Source organism: Megascapheus bottae, chromosome 18, assembly GCF_031878675.1.
Source record: "Megascapheus bottae isolate mThoBot1 chromosome 18, mThoBot2.hap1, whole genome shotgun sequence".
NCBI lineage: Eukaryota > Metazoa > Chordata > Mammalia > Rodentia > Geomyidae > Megascapheus > Megascapheus bottae.
Window position 1 is genome coordinate 29790283 of NC_143526.1, and position 17016 is coordinate 29807298.

The 17016-nt window shown below is 52.8% G+C and overlaps 1 protein-coding gene across 1 annotated transcript; it reads left to right on the top strand.

Moving 5' to 3' along the window:
- Positions 1-84: 84 nt before the first annotated feature.
- Positions 85-11776, top strand: Bpifb6 (BPI fold containing family B member 6). The gene is made up of 17 exons (XM_090352707.1): positions 85-135; positions 218-275; positions 953-1081; positions 2433-2532; positions 3678-3782; positions 4195-4344; positions 4470-4533; positions 4953-5013; positions 5667-5758; positions 6386-6562; positions 7504-7557; positions 7939-8112; positions 8749-8816; positions 9087-9132; positions 9858-9921; positions 10843-10919; positions 11744-11776. Exons 1-17 carry the CDS (start codon positions 85-87, stop codon positions 11774-11776), a joined length of 1503 nt encoding a protein of 500 aa, XP_090208833.1.
- Positions 11777-17016: the final 5240 nt, after the last annotated feature.

Sequence of the window (17016 nt, forward strand, 5' to 3'; positions counted from 1 at the left end):
GCTTGACACATCGATGGTGTCCAGTCAGGGCAAGCTGGATGGAGCGTGGATGGATGTGGGGTGGGCTTGGCTGGAAAGGGGGGCATGGGAGGGCCCATCCTGAGAGTTAGAGGAGCCCTGGTGCCCAAGTCTGCGGTCAGCACAAGTCTACCTGGAGCCCTGTCTGTCCAGGCCAACAATGGCCCAGCTGTCATGGGCCCTCACTGATTCCTTTCAGCCAAAGCTCAAACCCAAGCTCTGCACTTGGCCGCTGGTTGAGAGAATTTCAGATCTTGGTAAGTAGAGGGAGAGATCTTTGTGGGGGGAGAGGGGTGGGCGGCAGACTTTGAAGGGTCTGGGATAGGTCTTTTTTTTTTTTGCCAGTCCTGGGGCTTGAACTCAGGGCCTAGGCATTGTCCCTGAACTTCTTTTGAGTAAGGCTAGCACTCTACCCCTTGAGCCACATTCTCAGTTGGAGGTCTTTTTATTTAGCTTCCTGTGCACCAGCTAAGAGACCTTATAGGTGCCTCAGTTTCCCTATGGGTGAGGCCATGTTTCTGGAGACCTTTGGAAGAGGACTGAGATTTTGGAAGTGATGCAGAATGGATGTGAGGAGGAAGGGAGCCCGTGCAGAGGGGAAGGAAACCTGGAGCTGGCAGTTTAGAACTCCCTGAATACTCCAGCATTGCTGGCAGTGAGCTGCCTCGAAAGCATGCATACCTGCCACTGGCCCATGTCACAGGCCAGTTAGAGGGACATCTGGCCCATAGGGAAGCTGAGGCAGAGAGAGGGATATGCACTACGTGAGATGAGCAGACTGCTGTCATTTTTTTTTAAATACTGCCTGGAATCCCGGGACTCCTAGACTCTAACACTTCCAAAGAAGTTCCATCCGCTATGCACACAGGTGATACCCAGGTCTGCAAGGCCTGGTGAGCCACACCTAATCAGGGTCCCCCCCCCCCCCACGCAGTCCCCGCGCAGATCCAGGTGGAGATGCTGCTGATCCTGTGTCTGTGTCTGGCGCTCTGTGGCCTGCTGACTGGCACTCAGGCAGAGCGCGGGGCATTGCTGCGGTTGGGCATGGACGTCTTGAATCACGGTGAGATTTCAGGCTTGGGGCGGGGCCAGGAGTAGGTGACAGGCAGGTGGCAGGCAGTCACCGCTCATGTCTGCTGGGCCTGAGCATCCTGTGGTCAGCAAACCAAATTTATAAGTTATGTGTGACTATGATTCTCCCATTTTACTGAGGGAAAATCGAGGCCCAGGACAAAAAGCAAGACTATAAACATCCTGTTTTCTCCAGTCCCTCCTTGGCTCTGAGGATAGGGCTTGATGGCCACACATGGGCTTTGGAGGTGTCAGACTGTGGATCAAATCCAAGCTCTGCCAACAACTTGCTGTTTTGACTTCAGGCAAGGCACTTGCCCCTCCTGTGTTACTGTTTGTCCACCTGTAAATGTAAAGAAATATGGAACAGCTATGCAGGAGGCCGAGATCTGAGGATTGTAGTTCAAAGCCAGCCTTTGAAAAGCAGCAAAGTCTATGAGACTCTTATCTACGGTAACCAACCAACCAACCAACAAAACAAAAAAGCAGAAAGTGGAGCTGTGGCTCAAGTGGTAGAGCACTAGTCTGGAGCCAAAAAAAACCTCAGGCATAGTTCCCAGACCCTGAATTCAAGCCCCAAGACGGGCATAAAAACAAACAAAAATATGACATAAGGCAACAGCCTTTCCTGGTAAAAGCCAATGAGAAGCTAGAAATCTTCAGTTAAATTGATTTTCCAGCCTCAGCTCCATGGCCAAAGGAAGATGGGCAGAGTTGAGCTTAAACGTGAAAAGCTAGGACAACTCATTTTGCCCAGTATTTGTCTCCTCTCTGGAAACTAATCTGTGGCCATCTTGGAGGGGTTTCTGGCAGGGTTGCTTCTGGGGTTAGGGTGTCTGGCTCTGGGGAATCAGCATCTCTATGTATCTACAATCTGCCTTTCACCAAGGTTTCAGACCAGCCCCCAAGGTCTGGGAGTGTTTGAGTTTCAGAAGTCACTGCCTGAGCCTGACATTCAAGGCCTCAAACCTGGTTCCTGTGTGTCTTTCACTTTCAGAATTCGTACTCTCTCTTCCATCTCTCCTTTCCTTTGCCCTTGCCAGCCTGCTGCTCAGCTTCCTGGTGGACATTCCTCCCCCACTCCCCCTCCCCCTCCTCACTCTCCTCCTCTTCCAAGAACTAGACAGACACCTGTCTTTCCTGGCTACCTTGGCCAGCTCCTTCCTCTGGGCCTGAACCCTCTAGTGAGTTCTACGGTTCTTGCTGCTCCCCTGCCCCACACCAGCCTTCCATCATTTGTCAATGTTCCTGCTAGGAAGTGGTTTGAGACACAAAAGAGATTAGTACGGGGCAGGGGAGCAGTGGCAGACCAGCTGAGTGCCTCCTGACCCTGTGCCCGGCAGAGGTCCAGAGTGCCATGGAGGAGAGTCACATCCTGGAGAAGATGGCGGCCGAAGCTGGCACACCACGACCAGGGGCCAAACCTATCAAAGGCCTCAGCAAGTAAGCAGGGGAAGGGGTCTGAGGATAGCTGGGCCAAGCACAGGGCTGGCCCAGATGCCACATCCAGGGCCAGAGAAGGCATGGTGAGTCTGCTGGTACAGGCTCAGACCTCTTTTTTGCCTTGGGCTGTGTTGCCATGTGACCATTCCTCTAGAGAAGATCCTTGCCTAGGGTCACTTTGAGGGAGAAAAGCCAAGCTCTTAACTCCCTGTGTGCACTCAGTGAATGTCCCTGAATGTATGGCAATTAAGTGAAAAAGCCCTCAACTGGCAGAGACAGAAAGATTCAATGATCAGCTAGTGGCTGGAGGAATGGTGTTGTAAGTGTTGTATGGGATTGATTAGTAGGGGCGACCTGGATGGATGTTTTGGGGAGAGCTCTCAAGCTGGAGCATGACTGTGATCGATTAACAATGTCTGTTCAGAGCTCAGGCTGTACAGGAGGAAGAGGTATGGATGCCACACTTTGCTATCCAGAATCTCTGCTGGTGGTTCTCAGTCAAGGGTGATTGTGCCTCCAGGAGGACATCTATCAGTGTCTGGAGTCGGTTTTGTTTTTTTTTTTGCCAGTCCTGGGGCTTGAATTCAGGGCCTGAACACTGTCCTTGGGCTTTCTCAAGGCTAGACCTCTACCACTTGAGCCACAGCCCCATTTCCAGCTTTTTCTTAGTACCAGGGAATGGAACCCAGGTCTTCATGCATGCTAGACAAGCACTCTACCACTAGGCCAGCTCTGGAGAAGTTTTGGGGTGGGATTTCTGTGGGAGAGTACAATTGCATCCACGGGTTGAGGTCAGAGCTGCTAGTACACATCCTATCATGTGCAGGACAGACTGCCACTGTCCTGAATGTCAAGAGGGCCACTGTGGAGAAACCCACGTCGATGCAAACCTTCCTGTTTTGTTGCTGGGGAAAGTGAGGTGCGTAGGTGGGAAGAGAACGGTTCAAGGTCACGCAGTCAGCAGTGGCACCTGTGATGGATTCATGTCTAGCCTTTTGTTGAGGGCTTCACAAGACAGACAGGCTTCCATCCCTCTGCATGAGAGAGAGCTTTACTCATGGCCACAGCAGGGTGGCAGAGGAGTGAGCTGAAGACCCAGGTCCTGGGACCTCAGATCTTAGGGTTGGGCACACCTCTCCCTCCAGTGTGAAGGTCAAGGATGTCCTGGTACCCGTCATCACACTGAACTTTGTACCTGGAGTAGGCATCTTCCAGTGTGTGTCCACCGGCATGACCATTACTGGCAAGAGGTGCGTATGGCAGGGGAGGGGCAGAGAGGAAGGGGTGCATGTTCTATGTACCTGCTGGGTAGTAGCTGGGTGCTATGGTGGGAACCAGAGCAAGACAACCACAGGCTGAACAGTTGGTCTATAAGTAGAGGGGGAGAAAGAGGGAAGAGGGGAAGAGGAGAAGAAAAGGTTTTGGGGGAGGTGATAATAACCGGACAGTTCTTTAAGGATGTGTAGGAATTCATCAAAGCAAGAAGAGATGGGCACATCTGATTGTGTGACCTTGGAGAGATCCCATACCCTCTTCTGTCCTGCCGGACGGTCCTTCCCTTTCTCCCCTCTAGGAGATGCTGAGGTTGGGGGCACAGAGGGGATGGGGATGGTAGCCTGAATGGCATAGACTCTCACAGTGCCCACCTGCTCCATTCTCCAGCTTCACAGGGGCTAACATGGAGATCACCGTGGTTCTGAACATCACAGCCACTGACCGGCTTCTGCGAGATGAGGAGACGGGTATCCCCACGTTCAAGAGTGAGGGCTGTGAGATTATCCTGGGCAGCGTGAAGACCAACCTGCCTAGCAAGTGAGAGGCTCGGTGGCTGGGGAGGAAGGCTGGACTTCAGACTTCCAAACCCAGGTTCCTCCACCTCCTCCCCTCCCTTCCTGTCACCGATGCGCCCATTCATTTTCCTCGTTGTGTGTGTCTAGCATGATGCCCAAGGTAATCAACAAATTCCTGGACAGCACTCTCCACAAAGTCCTCCCTGACATGGTAAGTGACCTGGAATGAGCCCCTAACCCTTTGGCGAGGATGGCTTCCACCTGTGGGGCCAAGGGACTGTCCCTTACCTTCTGATCTGGATTGGCTGTCTGGCTCAGAAGAAGGAGGTGCTGTGATCTTCTAGTGATGTCTGCCATGCACACAGGCAGAGGAAACATGAGCCAGTGTGTTTCAGCTTGCCCAGCCTTGTGTAGCTTGACCAGCCCATGGGGGATGAGTTCAAAGATGTTGCAAACTGTGGTCAGACCTGAATTCCATTCTGATTTCCATGCTGTTGACTTTCGGTGGGACTTGGTGCCCCTAGCCCCTGTTCCATCAAGGCTCTGGTCCCCTCATGAAGCGCCCCTGAGCTGTGAGGAAGGTGGCCCTCAGGCGGGGCCTCGGCAGCCTGGTGCCTTCTCTGTTTGCAGATGTGCCCGGCCATCGATGCAGTCCTGGTGTATGTGAACAAGAAGTGGGCCAGTCTGCACAGTGAGCATCTCTGGCCACACCTGCCCCTACCCCAGGGCAATGGCACAACTAGACATCCCTGTCTTACCCCCAACCCATTCAAGAGCTGCTTCCAGCCCAGCCCAGGGACTGGAGGAGGGCTGAGATCATGGTGCCCAACACTGCCCAGTTAGCAAACAGGCTCTCAGGGATGTTGGGGTCCTCTCTTTCATCTCTGCACCCAGAGCTCCAGCCAGCAGCCACTCTGCCTGCATCCTCAGGCTCTATGTCCTGCCAAGTAATCCCCAGAGTGGGAAGGCCTAACAACTGCTGCCCACGGGGCTTCCCCAGTGTGGGAGACAGGAAATCCCAGTGGCTGACTCATGTTCCCAGAAAAGGGAGCAGGTAGGAGAAAAGTCGCTCCATTCTTCTGAGCCTTGGTTTGCTGGGCTGTGCAACAGCCGATTCACTCAACCAGGCTGAGATCTAGGCTAGCAGAATGGTGCGATTTTGTTTTTTCAGGCCAGGTGCCATTGTTTCTATCCTGTAGCTGCCCTTCCTGAGGCTCAGAGGTGCTGAGTAGTTTGCCTGAGGTCACAGAGAGGGACAGGGTGTGGGGGGAGCAGCTGGGGACTAGTTTTTCAGGCTAGCACCTACTCTGGGGTCTGTGCCTGAGTGGAGCATCCTCTGCCCAGATGTCCTGCCTGTGGGCCAGATGGGCACCGTCCAATACGTCCTGACATCCTCACCAGCCACCACTGCCAGCCACATCCAAGTGGACTTCAAAGTAAGGCGCGGGGCTCAGGTCCTGTTTTGACCTGGCAGATGGCTCGACTGGGGCTGAAGAAGGCGGGAGGTCATCCCCTGAGGCTGGCACCTGAGGCTGTGCCCAGCACAGGCCCGTGTCTCCACTGGTCTGAGGGCTACCATCTTCAGATGGAGTTGCTCCCAGGGCTGTCTGCTTCTTCCCATTAGTGGCTCTTGTGCAGATATTGACTTGGGGGAGGTGGGCTTTGGCGGCAGAGCTGGGTCCTCATTGGGTGAGAAAGATGTGTCTTGTAAGGATAGGGGTCGAGTCCTGAGAAGCTGTCTTCCTGGGAAGTCCCCAACCCCCACTCCAGACATCAGGAATTGTGTTCTGGAGAAATGAGGGCTCCAGAAGTCAGAGTCAGACCAGTGAAATGGCCAACGCTCTTCTAGGAGGAAGTGCCCGGGGACTAGTGGTTGACTCCCTCACCTTCTCATACCTCAGTTTACCCACAGTTTGCCTGTGACAGGGAAGGCACACAGGCCTGCCCTGCCACTAGCATTTCCTGACTTGATGATGTGCAGCTCGGGTTGAGCTGGTCGTTATTGGTCTGGAGTGCAGAGACCCAGCCTGGCCTGGTTCCTCACCAACGTGTCCCTCCCACAGACCATGGTGCAGCCTCAGAAGGGCAAAGCCATCCAGCTTGATGGGGACTGGGAGGCCCCCGAGTTCCCCGAGGACTCAGTCAAAGGCTCGTCACAGCTGCTGCTGTCAGCCGCCCTCCTCACAGCAGAGCTAGCACTTCTGCAGAAGTCCTTGGATGTGAAAATCAAGGACAAGAAGGTGACTGTCCAGTCCCCACCCCATGGGCCGAGTGTGTCCCCTGAGGATTACTTGGGGCTGTGGGTAACACAGACCTTGGCCTATTTACCCCTGGGTCATGTGAGCACCATCTACCCGTCTATGTGTCCAGCTGTCCTTGCGGCCACCTATGCAGTCACTAACCTTCGTCCTTGGTGACTTGGCCAGCCACCACTTTCCTTTCATCCTTTTCAGTCTCCATTCATCCACCCTCACCTTTCTCTCCCACCTTCCCACAAGCCACTCATCTTCCCATTCACCCATTCATCCTCCCAGCCATCCATCTACCCTCCTATCATCCATTCATCCTTCCACCCACCCATTCATCACCCCACCATCTAGTCATCCTCCCCCCGCCCACTCATCTTCCCACCATTCCTTCACCCTCCTACCTACCCATCCATCCTCCCATTCACCCATCCATCCTCCCACCCATCCACGCATCCTTCCACTTACCATCCATCCTCCTACCCATCCATTCTTCCACCCTCACCTGTCCATCCACCCTCCCACTCACCCAGTCATCCTCACACCCACCATGCATTCATCCTCCCACCAATTCATTCGTCTTTCCACCTATCCACTCATCCTTCTACCCATCCAGTCATCCTCACACCCATCCATTCATCCTCCTACCCCTTCACTCACTCATCTGTTTGTCCACTTCCCCATCCCTCTATCTTCCCATCTACAAATCGTCCTCTCACCATCTATTTTCCCATTTCTTCTCCTGCTCTTCCCTCCATCATTCTCTGAGAGCCACAAGCTCCCATGTGTAGGCCATGTTCTTGGTCCCTCAGAAGCTTCTTAATCGGTGTGTGTGTGGATACTGAACATCTGGGGTACACCTTATTGAGTCAGAGGATGGTTGTTAGGATGGGTTGCGAGCTTCAGTCACCCTCATTTTGCCTTTGATTTTGTAGATTGGTGAATTGCCCACGCAAACCACGCAGACCCTGGCTGGCTTCATCCCACAAGTGAGTGCCCCCCTCGATTCCCATCCCTCACCCATGACTACAGCACTCTGTCCTGCCTTCTAATGAAGGAAAAGGACCTGGACAGTAGCTTTTCAATACCCACATGGCCAGTCCAGTGTGGAAGCACTGCGCCATATCTCCATAACCTACTCTTTGGGACCAGCATAGAAACAGCCCGCCTTCACCCACTGTCCATCCTCCATCCCACAGAGAGACAGCCAGCTGTGCCACTGCTCCTTTGTTTCCTGATGGGCAGTCCTGGCTTCTGCTCATCTGCCTGCCAGTCCATGGTAGAAAGTGCCTGTTGTACGGAGGACTTTTGGATGTAACGGAGCCCCCGGGGCTCAGGACTGACCCTCAGTGGGTGTTGTGGTTGTGCAGGTGGCCGAGGCCTTTCCCAAGTCAAAGCGCTTGGTGACCCAGATCAAGATAAAGAAGCCCCCCAAGGTCACCATGGAGCCCGGCAAGAGTCTGCTGCACCTCCATGGCACACTGGAGATGTTTGCAGCTAAGCGCCGGGGCAAGAACCCTGTGTCCCTCTTTCTTCTGGAGACTGTGAGTAGAATCTGCCCCCGGCATGCACGTCCCAGGCTAGGAGGGTGCACTTTACTTGATAGCCAAGAAATGAATGCCAGGGTCCTTGGTTCATTTCTACAGTGTGCCCCGACCTTCAGACCCTGTCACCTGCTGCCTGGTCCCCGGCTCTGCCATGCCACCTGCGACTAGCTGGTGGGATCAGTGTACCAGGCCCTCTTCCTTCCCCCTTCCCTCCCTCATCCCTCCTTCTTCTCTCTCTTCAACATTCCTTAGCAGCCACAGGGCAGCAAAGGGCACCCAAAATAGTACTACAAAAGCCCAGAGAGACCCCAAATCTACCTTGGAGGAGTCACCAAGGACTTTCTAGATGAGGTGCTAGCTGAGTTGTTTTGAGCAGGAGCTGGCCAGATAAGGGATTGATTTGGGGAAGCTGGACATACCCCAAACAGAAGCTCTAGAATGAGCAAAGACCTAGAGCCATAGCCCTGTGTGGAGAGCCCACCATGGTGCCAGATAGGTTGGGAGGTGTTGTCTTAACCCAGGACAAGAGGGGCTGAGTTGGGGGTGGGGGCAGGATGAGCAGTGGTGGTCATGCTGGTGAGGGGAGAGTGGTAGAGGGGTCTCTGTCTTCCCCCACTTCTCTCTGTGCTCCAGCACTTCAGTCTGAACGTGCAGTACTCAGTGCATGAGAATCGACTGCAGATGAGCCTCTCTCAAGACAGGTAGGGCAGGGTGTTCCCACACGGTGTCCTGTTTCAGGGCTATGAACCTCTTCATGCTGGACTTGACAGGGCTCCCGAGGGCAGTGCCGGACCAATAGGGGGAGGTGCTGAAGAGCTCAGTGATAGGAGCACAGGGATTGAATGGGTGCTAATGACAGGTGACACACGCGCAGGGTCTGAGGGGAGCGGGGTTGAGAGCCCTCAGGATCCTTTCCCTAGCATGGGGTCAATGACTCTGACCCCCCCGCCCCGGCTTTTCCTTCCCCACAGACTCCTGAGCCTGTCCCGGGAATCCTCATCAGTTGGTGACTTTAATGTAAGCATTCCTAGGTGCTTCTTCCCTACTTGGTTGCAGGGAAGACTAGGCCTGCTTCCCCCCCCCACACACACCATGGGTCTGCAGGGGAGAGGCTCTGGGATGGGGCCAGAGTGCAAAAGCAAAAGTGTAAGAGGCTTGTGGAGGTCCCTGACTTGCTGTGTGACCTTGGGGAAGGCCCCTTAGCCTCCCCGAGTCCCTGCTTTCCATTCGCAGCCTGAACCTGGTCCTCTCCCTGGATTGACTTCAGACCATCCCTGGGCAGTGGTGGTCTAAGCTGGCTGTGATCAACCAAGCTGTTATTTTTCTCAGGGCGCAGCGCAGACCTGAACACAGAGGGTGTGCAGGAACCACAGCCACACACTGTGCGCACTACGTGTCATGTGCCATGTAACTTACACGGAAAACCCTGAGCAGGGGCTCGCCACACCCCGTGCTCATAGACACAGACAGGCAGGGGCTGAAAGGATGAGCAAATCCCTGAGATTTCTGTCAGAGCAGGAGTGGAGCCCCCGCTGTCTCCTGAGGTCTTGAAGCCTCACCCAACTCCCACAGGGATAAGCGGAGAGGCGGTGCACAGACCTGCAGCTGACAGAGCCAGGGCAAGCCTGGATTTGATGCTTGCTGGACTAGCCACAAGCCACCTCCAACAAAAGATGTGAGGAGCTGGATGGGACTGGACATCAAACACCAGCTTATATATGTCTTCTCCCCTCTTCTTCCAGGCCAAGGACTTAACCGGCTTCGTCACTGATTACCTCCGGGAAGCCTATCTTCCCAGGGTGAATGGTGAGCGGGCCCACAGGTGCCACGAAGGAGCCTCGCCTCCATGGTCTCGAAGCCCTTCAGAATGGGCAGGCTAAGAGGGAATAATGGTCAATTCTGGAACTCTGAGGCCAAACTCATTTTTGTCTTATTTGATTTTTATTTTTATAGTATTATGGCTTGAATTGAGAATACATTTGCTAGGCAGGTGCTCAACCACTTGAGTCATACCCCTACCCCTCTACTGTAGTTTTCCTATCCCTTTAAAGGCTTGAGGACAAGCCCTAGCCCATAATTTGGCTCCTATTCTTTTTTTTTTTTTTGCCAGTCCTGGGCTTGAGCTCAGGGCCTGAGCACTGTCCTTGGACTTTCTCAAGGTTAGAGCTCTACCACTTGAGCCTCAGCACCACTTCTGGCTTTTTTTTTCCCTATGTATGTGGTATTGAGGAATCAAACCCAGGTCTTCGTGCATGCTAGGCAGGCACTCTACCACTAGGCCAAACTCCCAGCCCCATGGCTCCTATTCTTGACTTCACATCATGAATGAGATTTGCTGGGCTGGGGGTGGAGTAGGGAGTAAACAGCTGGCAGATCCCATGCTTCTCTGTCTGCTGGTGGCAGACATTATAAATCAATCACTGCATTATTTCCTACCACCTTGCTCTGGGCAGCTTTTTAATTTTTTTAATTTTTTTTTGCCAGTCCTGGGCTTGAGCTCAGGGCCTGAGCACTGTCCTTGGACTTTCTCAAGGCTAGAGCTCTACCACTTGAGCCACAGCACCACTTCCGGCTTTTTCTATGTATGTGGTACTGAGAAATCAAACCCAGATCTTCGTGCATGCTAGGCAAGCACTCTACCACCAGGCCAAACTCCCAGCTCCAGCCTGGACAGTTTTAAGGGTAGCAGAGAAGTCAGGCTGAGATGACTCTCACTGTATTTCTCAGATGTACTTCAAGTTGGATTCCCACTGCCGGACCTTCTGGCCATCAATTACAACCTGGCTGAACTGAGCATAGTAGAGGTGAGGGAGGGGTGGGGAAGGCCATGTTAACTGACATGTTTCACCAATGGGTGATAAGCAAGAGTCTGCCTCTGTCAGACAGGAAGGGGTGGGTTGGGCAGACACGATGCCATCAGTATCATCCCACCAATTCTGAGAGCTGGACCTTGGCCCTTAGAGCCTTCTTGACCAGGGGACTCTACCACTCTTATTCTGCCACCTAGGAAAATGACTTGACCTCTCCGTTTTCCTGTATTTAAAATAAAGATGAAAATGTAGGCATCTGCCTCACTGTGCTGTTAGGATTCTTCTCCTTCTTCTTCTTCCTCCTCCTCTTCTTCTTCTTCTTCTTCTTCTTCTTCTTCTTCTTCTTCTTCTTCTTCTTCTTCTTCTTCTCCTCCTCCTCCTCCTCCTCCTCCTCCTCCTCCTCCTTCTTCTTCATCTTTTTTTGTCAGTTGGTCCTGGGGCTTGAACTCTGGGCCTGGGTGCTGTCCCTGAAGCTATTGCTCTGCCATTTGAGCCACAGCACCACTTCCACTGTTAGGATTTATTGAGATAAGTCAGCTAGAGGCAAACAATAAGTATAAGCTTTTCACTGCCTCTAGGCTTTGGGCCCAGGGTGTTAAATGTACATTTCTTTTATCTAATCTCTCTACTCTGGGAGGTGGAGTGTTGAGGAAAAGGAGGCCTCCCCAGGGTCCAAGGCAAGCCCGCTTCAGAATTTGTTTAAACATTGTACTAAATCCCACTTGCCAGCCGTGGCCCAGTTCCATCCAGCTCTGGGCCTGGAGGCCTCTGTCACTGCTCCTCACTCATCACCACCACCTGCCCCTTTCTCCTGTCAGAACACCCTGGTGCTGGACTTGAAGTTGGACTGACGGCAGCAGGATCCCAGGCCAGCTATCCACAGCACCCCACAGAGAAGCCCCTGAGTGGAGCTGCTGGGCAGGGCCCCTCACACGGTGAACTCGGCTTCCTTAGCCAAGTCAAAGCAGGACTGGCCTGGACTGGGGCCTTACAATAAACAGAAGAAAGGCCTTACCGACATACCGGGCTTCTATCTCTTCATTGTGGCAAACGAACGCGTGGCTTTTCTGCCTTTTTGGTGGGCTTTGGGGGAGGTCAGGAAACAGGTTCAGAGTGAACAGACTAGCTCGTGGCCTGAGTTCAAATCTTGGCCCTGCCTCCTCTGTGCTGTGGCTTGGGCAACGCTCCATCAATAGGAGCCTCGTGTTCCTGGTAATGAAGTCAGTGGCGATCTCCCAGGGCCATGGTGCAGATTAACTGATGGACTCACGCGGCCGTGTAACCATCAGAACAGTGTCTAGCACCCCGTCTGTACTAAAGGTTGAGAAATGTTACTTTGGGTGGGTTTCTGAGGCAGAGGGAGATATGAACACTTTCTCTAGGCCAGGCTGTAGCTATACTCTGTATGTGTACACGTGTGTGTGTGTGTGTGTGTGTGTGTGTGTGTGTGTGTGTGTGTGTGTACACATTGTCAGGGGCCTGGGAAGGTCAGAGGCCAGTGATGGAGGTGTGTGTGTGTGTGTGTGTGTGTGTGTGTGTGTGTGTGTGTGTGTACACATTGTCAGAGGCCTGGGAAGGTCAGAGGCCAGTGATGGAGGTGTGTGTGTGTGTGTGTGTGTGTGTGTGTGTGTGTGAGCTACATCTATGGGGTCCCATGCTCACATGACACACGATGGTGTGTCATGCCTCGTGCTCACATGATTGTGAACCCCATGACATTTATCTCCTTCAGATGCTTACTACTATTCCTTAAAAAAATTAACACAAATATTTTGGCATTGCTAGAGATCAGACCCAGGGCCTCCCATCTGCCAGGCAAGTCCTCTTCTCCAAACCCCGCGTGCCGATTATACTTCAATAGACTCTTCTTAGTCTAAAAGTGTATTTACTCATAATTTAATTAAATGTAGACCTTGAAAAGCAGTGTTGCTTAATAGAATGGGAAAACAACAACAACAGCAGCAGCAAACTCCTGATTTTGGAAAGCCATGTACCCGAGGTCCTCTAGAACCAGTGCTCTCCAGAGCTGGAGATGGCCAGATGGGCCCAGACTGCTCATCATGTGCTACTGTGTCAGGTCAGGAAGCCAGTGCCCGGGGACCTCTAGGATCCTGGCAGATGGGCTGGGTCCTGGTTTAACCCTGGCACAAACCCATGCCACAGGGGAGGCCAGCCCGGATGCCAGGAAGCTAAGCCCATCATCAGCTGTCACCAGTCCAGAACCAGGACAATGGCTGCCTTGAGGCAGGCCTGGCAGATCAGGTGCCTGGGTAATCTGTGGGTGGTGACACCTGACCCTGGGCACATCAGAGACCCCACCCCCACCCCCACGTCCAGCTCCACTCTGTGTGCTCAACAGCACACTCATGGATGCCAATAGCCTTGGAGTCTCTGCAAAAGCTGTATTGCCAGGGAGGGAGACTGAGGCACAGCAGTGTTAGGGTGGGAAGACCTGCATTCCTGGCAGACCCTGGCCTCTATATGACTACAGATAAACTGCAGTATCTCTTTGGGCCTCAGTTTCCCTGTCTATACAATAGCAGGGCCTGACGTTCTGATTAAACTGATTTTAATAGTCATCGAGCTGTCACTACTCTGGACTCACTCTGGAAAAGAGGGAGGCCACTATGGGCATTCTGTCCTGGCTCCTGGCACTGCTCATTTTCTAGGACTTCCCCAGCCCTGGGTGAGGAAGACGAGGCTCAGAGAGATGAAACAGCCTGCCCTGGGGGTACCTAGCCCATGTATGCCCAAATCCAAGTCTCCTCCACCTCCTTTGCCCTACCCTCTGCCCATGACCCCATTAAAGAAACTGAGACACAAGGCCATGGACAGAGAAAGGAGCAGATCTTGGTCTTCCATTGGCGACTGCAGCTGTCAACCCCAGAGGCTGCCCAAGCTAGGAAGAGGGTGCCATGTAACCTCCCACATGCCCCCGAGCTCCTTTCCCCATCTGCTGCCACTCGGCACCCTGGGGGCCTCCACAGTGTCCCCTCCCCAGAAGCTCTCTGCTGCTGTTGGTGCCCTATGGTCCATTGCCAGCGCTGATCTCCAGCAGGACAGGTCAGGGGCAGGTGCCGCCGTGCTCATAGCTGGGTTTTGCGATGGGCAGACTCGGCGAGGTAGATGGATGACGAGGAGTAACAGAGCCCCTGAGCTCTGGCTGCAGAGCACCCCTCAGGAAGCAATGCTCAGGTGTTTCTCCTCTCATGTGCTAGTCCTTAACCACGGTTGCCCTTGCCTCTGCCAGGATGCCCTGGAGCTCTGGTCAACGCTAGATGGCTGCTCCTCACTTCTACCAGAGCATGCGGAGTCAGGATTGCAGCACTGAGGGGTGGGAGGGGCAGAGACAGGTGTGTGTGTGTGTGTGTGTGTGTGTGTGTGTGTGTGTGTGTGTGTGTGTGTGCCAATCCTAAGGTTTGAACTCAGGGCCTGGCTGCTGTCCCAGAGCTTTTTTTTTTTCTCAAAGCCAACACTCTACCACTTGAGCCACAGCTTCACTTCTGTCTTATTGGAGATAGGAGTTTCATGGATTTTCTGCCCAGGCTGCCTTCGAAATGTGGTCCTCTGATCTCAGTAGCTGGATTATGGGCATGAGCCGCCAGTGCTTGACTGAGACAGAGATTTTTACACAGCTCCTCCTTCCCTCTTTTTTTTTTTTTTTTGCAGTACTGAGATTTGAACTTAAGGCTTCATGCTTTGCTAGGCAGATACTCTACCACTTGAGCCGCTCTGCCATCTCTGAGACAGGATTTTTAATGACTCCACTTTGGTGTCTGAGTGGGTATGGAGATCTTTAAAAGCAGGTGAGGTAGGAGTCCTGGAAACAGTGGTCTCTGTAAGGAAACTGAGTCAAATGGATGAAAGAAGAAAATAGAGATGGAGACCTCAGCAGATCAGAGGAGGCTTTATCACCCATAACACTGAGCAGGGTCAGAGAAACAAAGAACCACAAGTGTGTGGCGTTTTAGAGTTTGTGTCCATCCTAAGATGAGATCCTTCCTTGGAATTTCTTTGTCTTGTTCTCCTAGGGATTTATATCTGAAATGTCTTGTGTGGGATTTATAATGCAAATAGTTTTGTTTGGAGTTTTATGGTAGGACTCTCCTCTTGATGCCAGCAGGCCTGCACTTTCAGATAAGGTTAGGGGTGATGTTTTCCTGAGAACAAGTTGGGGTTCATGGGGGGAGGGTGGTCAGTGAGCTATGTTCTGAGAACAAAGCAGATTCCGATCAGTCTGGAAGGAAGAGGGGAGACGGGCAGGCTAGGTGTGGGGTAGTGCTTTCCTTCCTTCCAAGAGGCTGGGCTGGCAGTGGCTAGGATGACTAAGTGTAGTCAGATGGCGTGGCTGGACTCCTTTATGCTGGTGGCTGAGCCAGGGCTCCTGGGAATAAGAACAGAATGTGATGGCGATGCTGACCTCTGGGTTGCTATGTTGATTAGAAGCGATCACATGTTCGGTGCCATGTACACAATTAGTATTCAATATATGCCAGGCACTGGTGTTCCTTCTTCCTCTTTCAAACATGTGTCTTCAAAGCACTGGCAATGCCGGCAAGGTTGGGGAGGGGCCGTGGCGACCCTCATCAGCCTTCGGTTGGACACAGTGTGCAGTGGTGTTGGTAGTACGGCTGAGCACTCATGCCGCAGTGACCCAGCAATTCCGCTCCCAGCAGCTCGCCCAAAACAAATGAACCATGAAACACACGTTCTCCAAAACCTTCACAAGACATGCAGCAAATTGAGAGGACAAGAGCCTCCGGCAGGGAGTGCACACGTGGAAGGAAGGAAACCACAGCACTCAGGCACAGGGGAATCCAGGTGAGAACTCACATTGCCCCTCACGACCAGATGCATGCATTCTGTGCACATGGAGAGCTGGGAAGCTCAGAGGCTCCCTGATCACGGTGCCTGCATGATCCTTATCCTCTGTGTCAGGACAGCAATCGCCTTGGGGAGCAGTGACCTGGTGTGGGGGGACCTGGGGACTGCTAGGTGCTTAACTGTAACCTCATGGAGCTGTACACCATGCCCCCCCATTGCCCTTTGTGTTTGCCTATTACATTTCAAAAAAGGCTGATTTTGTAGGAAGTTGAGTGGCATGGGAAGAAGGCTCTGAGTGAGAGGTTCAGAGGCTGCTGAGGGAAATAAGGTGACAGCTGCCTCCTCTGTCTCCTCAAGCTGAGGCCAGGGAACAATGCAGAAGACAGACATATATTCCCCCTCCTCCCAACACCCCATATACACACACAGACTCACAGACACACAGACACAAATAGTGACTGCTAGCCCATCTCAGACTCTCAGACAGGAAAGCACAAAGGGGAGCCAGGAAGGCTTCTTGGAAGAGAAAGAACAAAAGACAAACTCCTGAAGTGCAGAGAGTAAACTGAGCGCCTTCTAACCTCGTGGTGCCCTATCTGCCAAGGGCCTCTGGCTGCTCCTGGAAGGACCCCCTTAGCTCTCAGTGTCTGGAAGACTCTGTCACCCCCCCTTCCCTCTGTGACGCTTCTGATCACTCCCTCTTGTTCTGCAGGGTCCAGCTAGCCTCAGCTTAGTTCTACCTTGAATCCCACCCACTGGCCCATGCTCCTGAGCCTCTGCCCTTGCTTCATTTCCATCTCCAGCTTCCCCACTAACCACATGGTACACGTTTATGTCCTCCTGAACCCGGCAACCATGAACCACGGCAAAGTCTACTTTGGAGGGCAACCTAAACAGATTTGGAAAATGTAACAGGAGAAAAGCAACAGAAAGCACTTCATTGATAACTTGGGACTCGGATAAAGGATAACAGTTTAAACATGCTGCAGTAGTAACATGGATTTTACCTTCACCTGGTTCTTGTTGCCTGTTTACAATTGTGACAGACTGGCAAGGGTGGCTCGCACCTAGAAGCTGAGATCTGAAGAAAACAATTCAAAGCCAGCCTGGGTAAGAAAATCTGTGAGACTCTTATCTCCAATTAACCACCAGAAAACCAGAAGTGGTGTGTAGCTCCAAGTGGCAGAATGCTAGCCTGGAGCAGAAAAACTCAGGGACAGCTCCCAGGCCCTGAGTTCAAGCCCCATAACTGGAAACAACAACAACA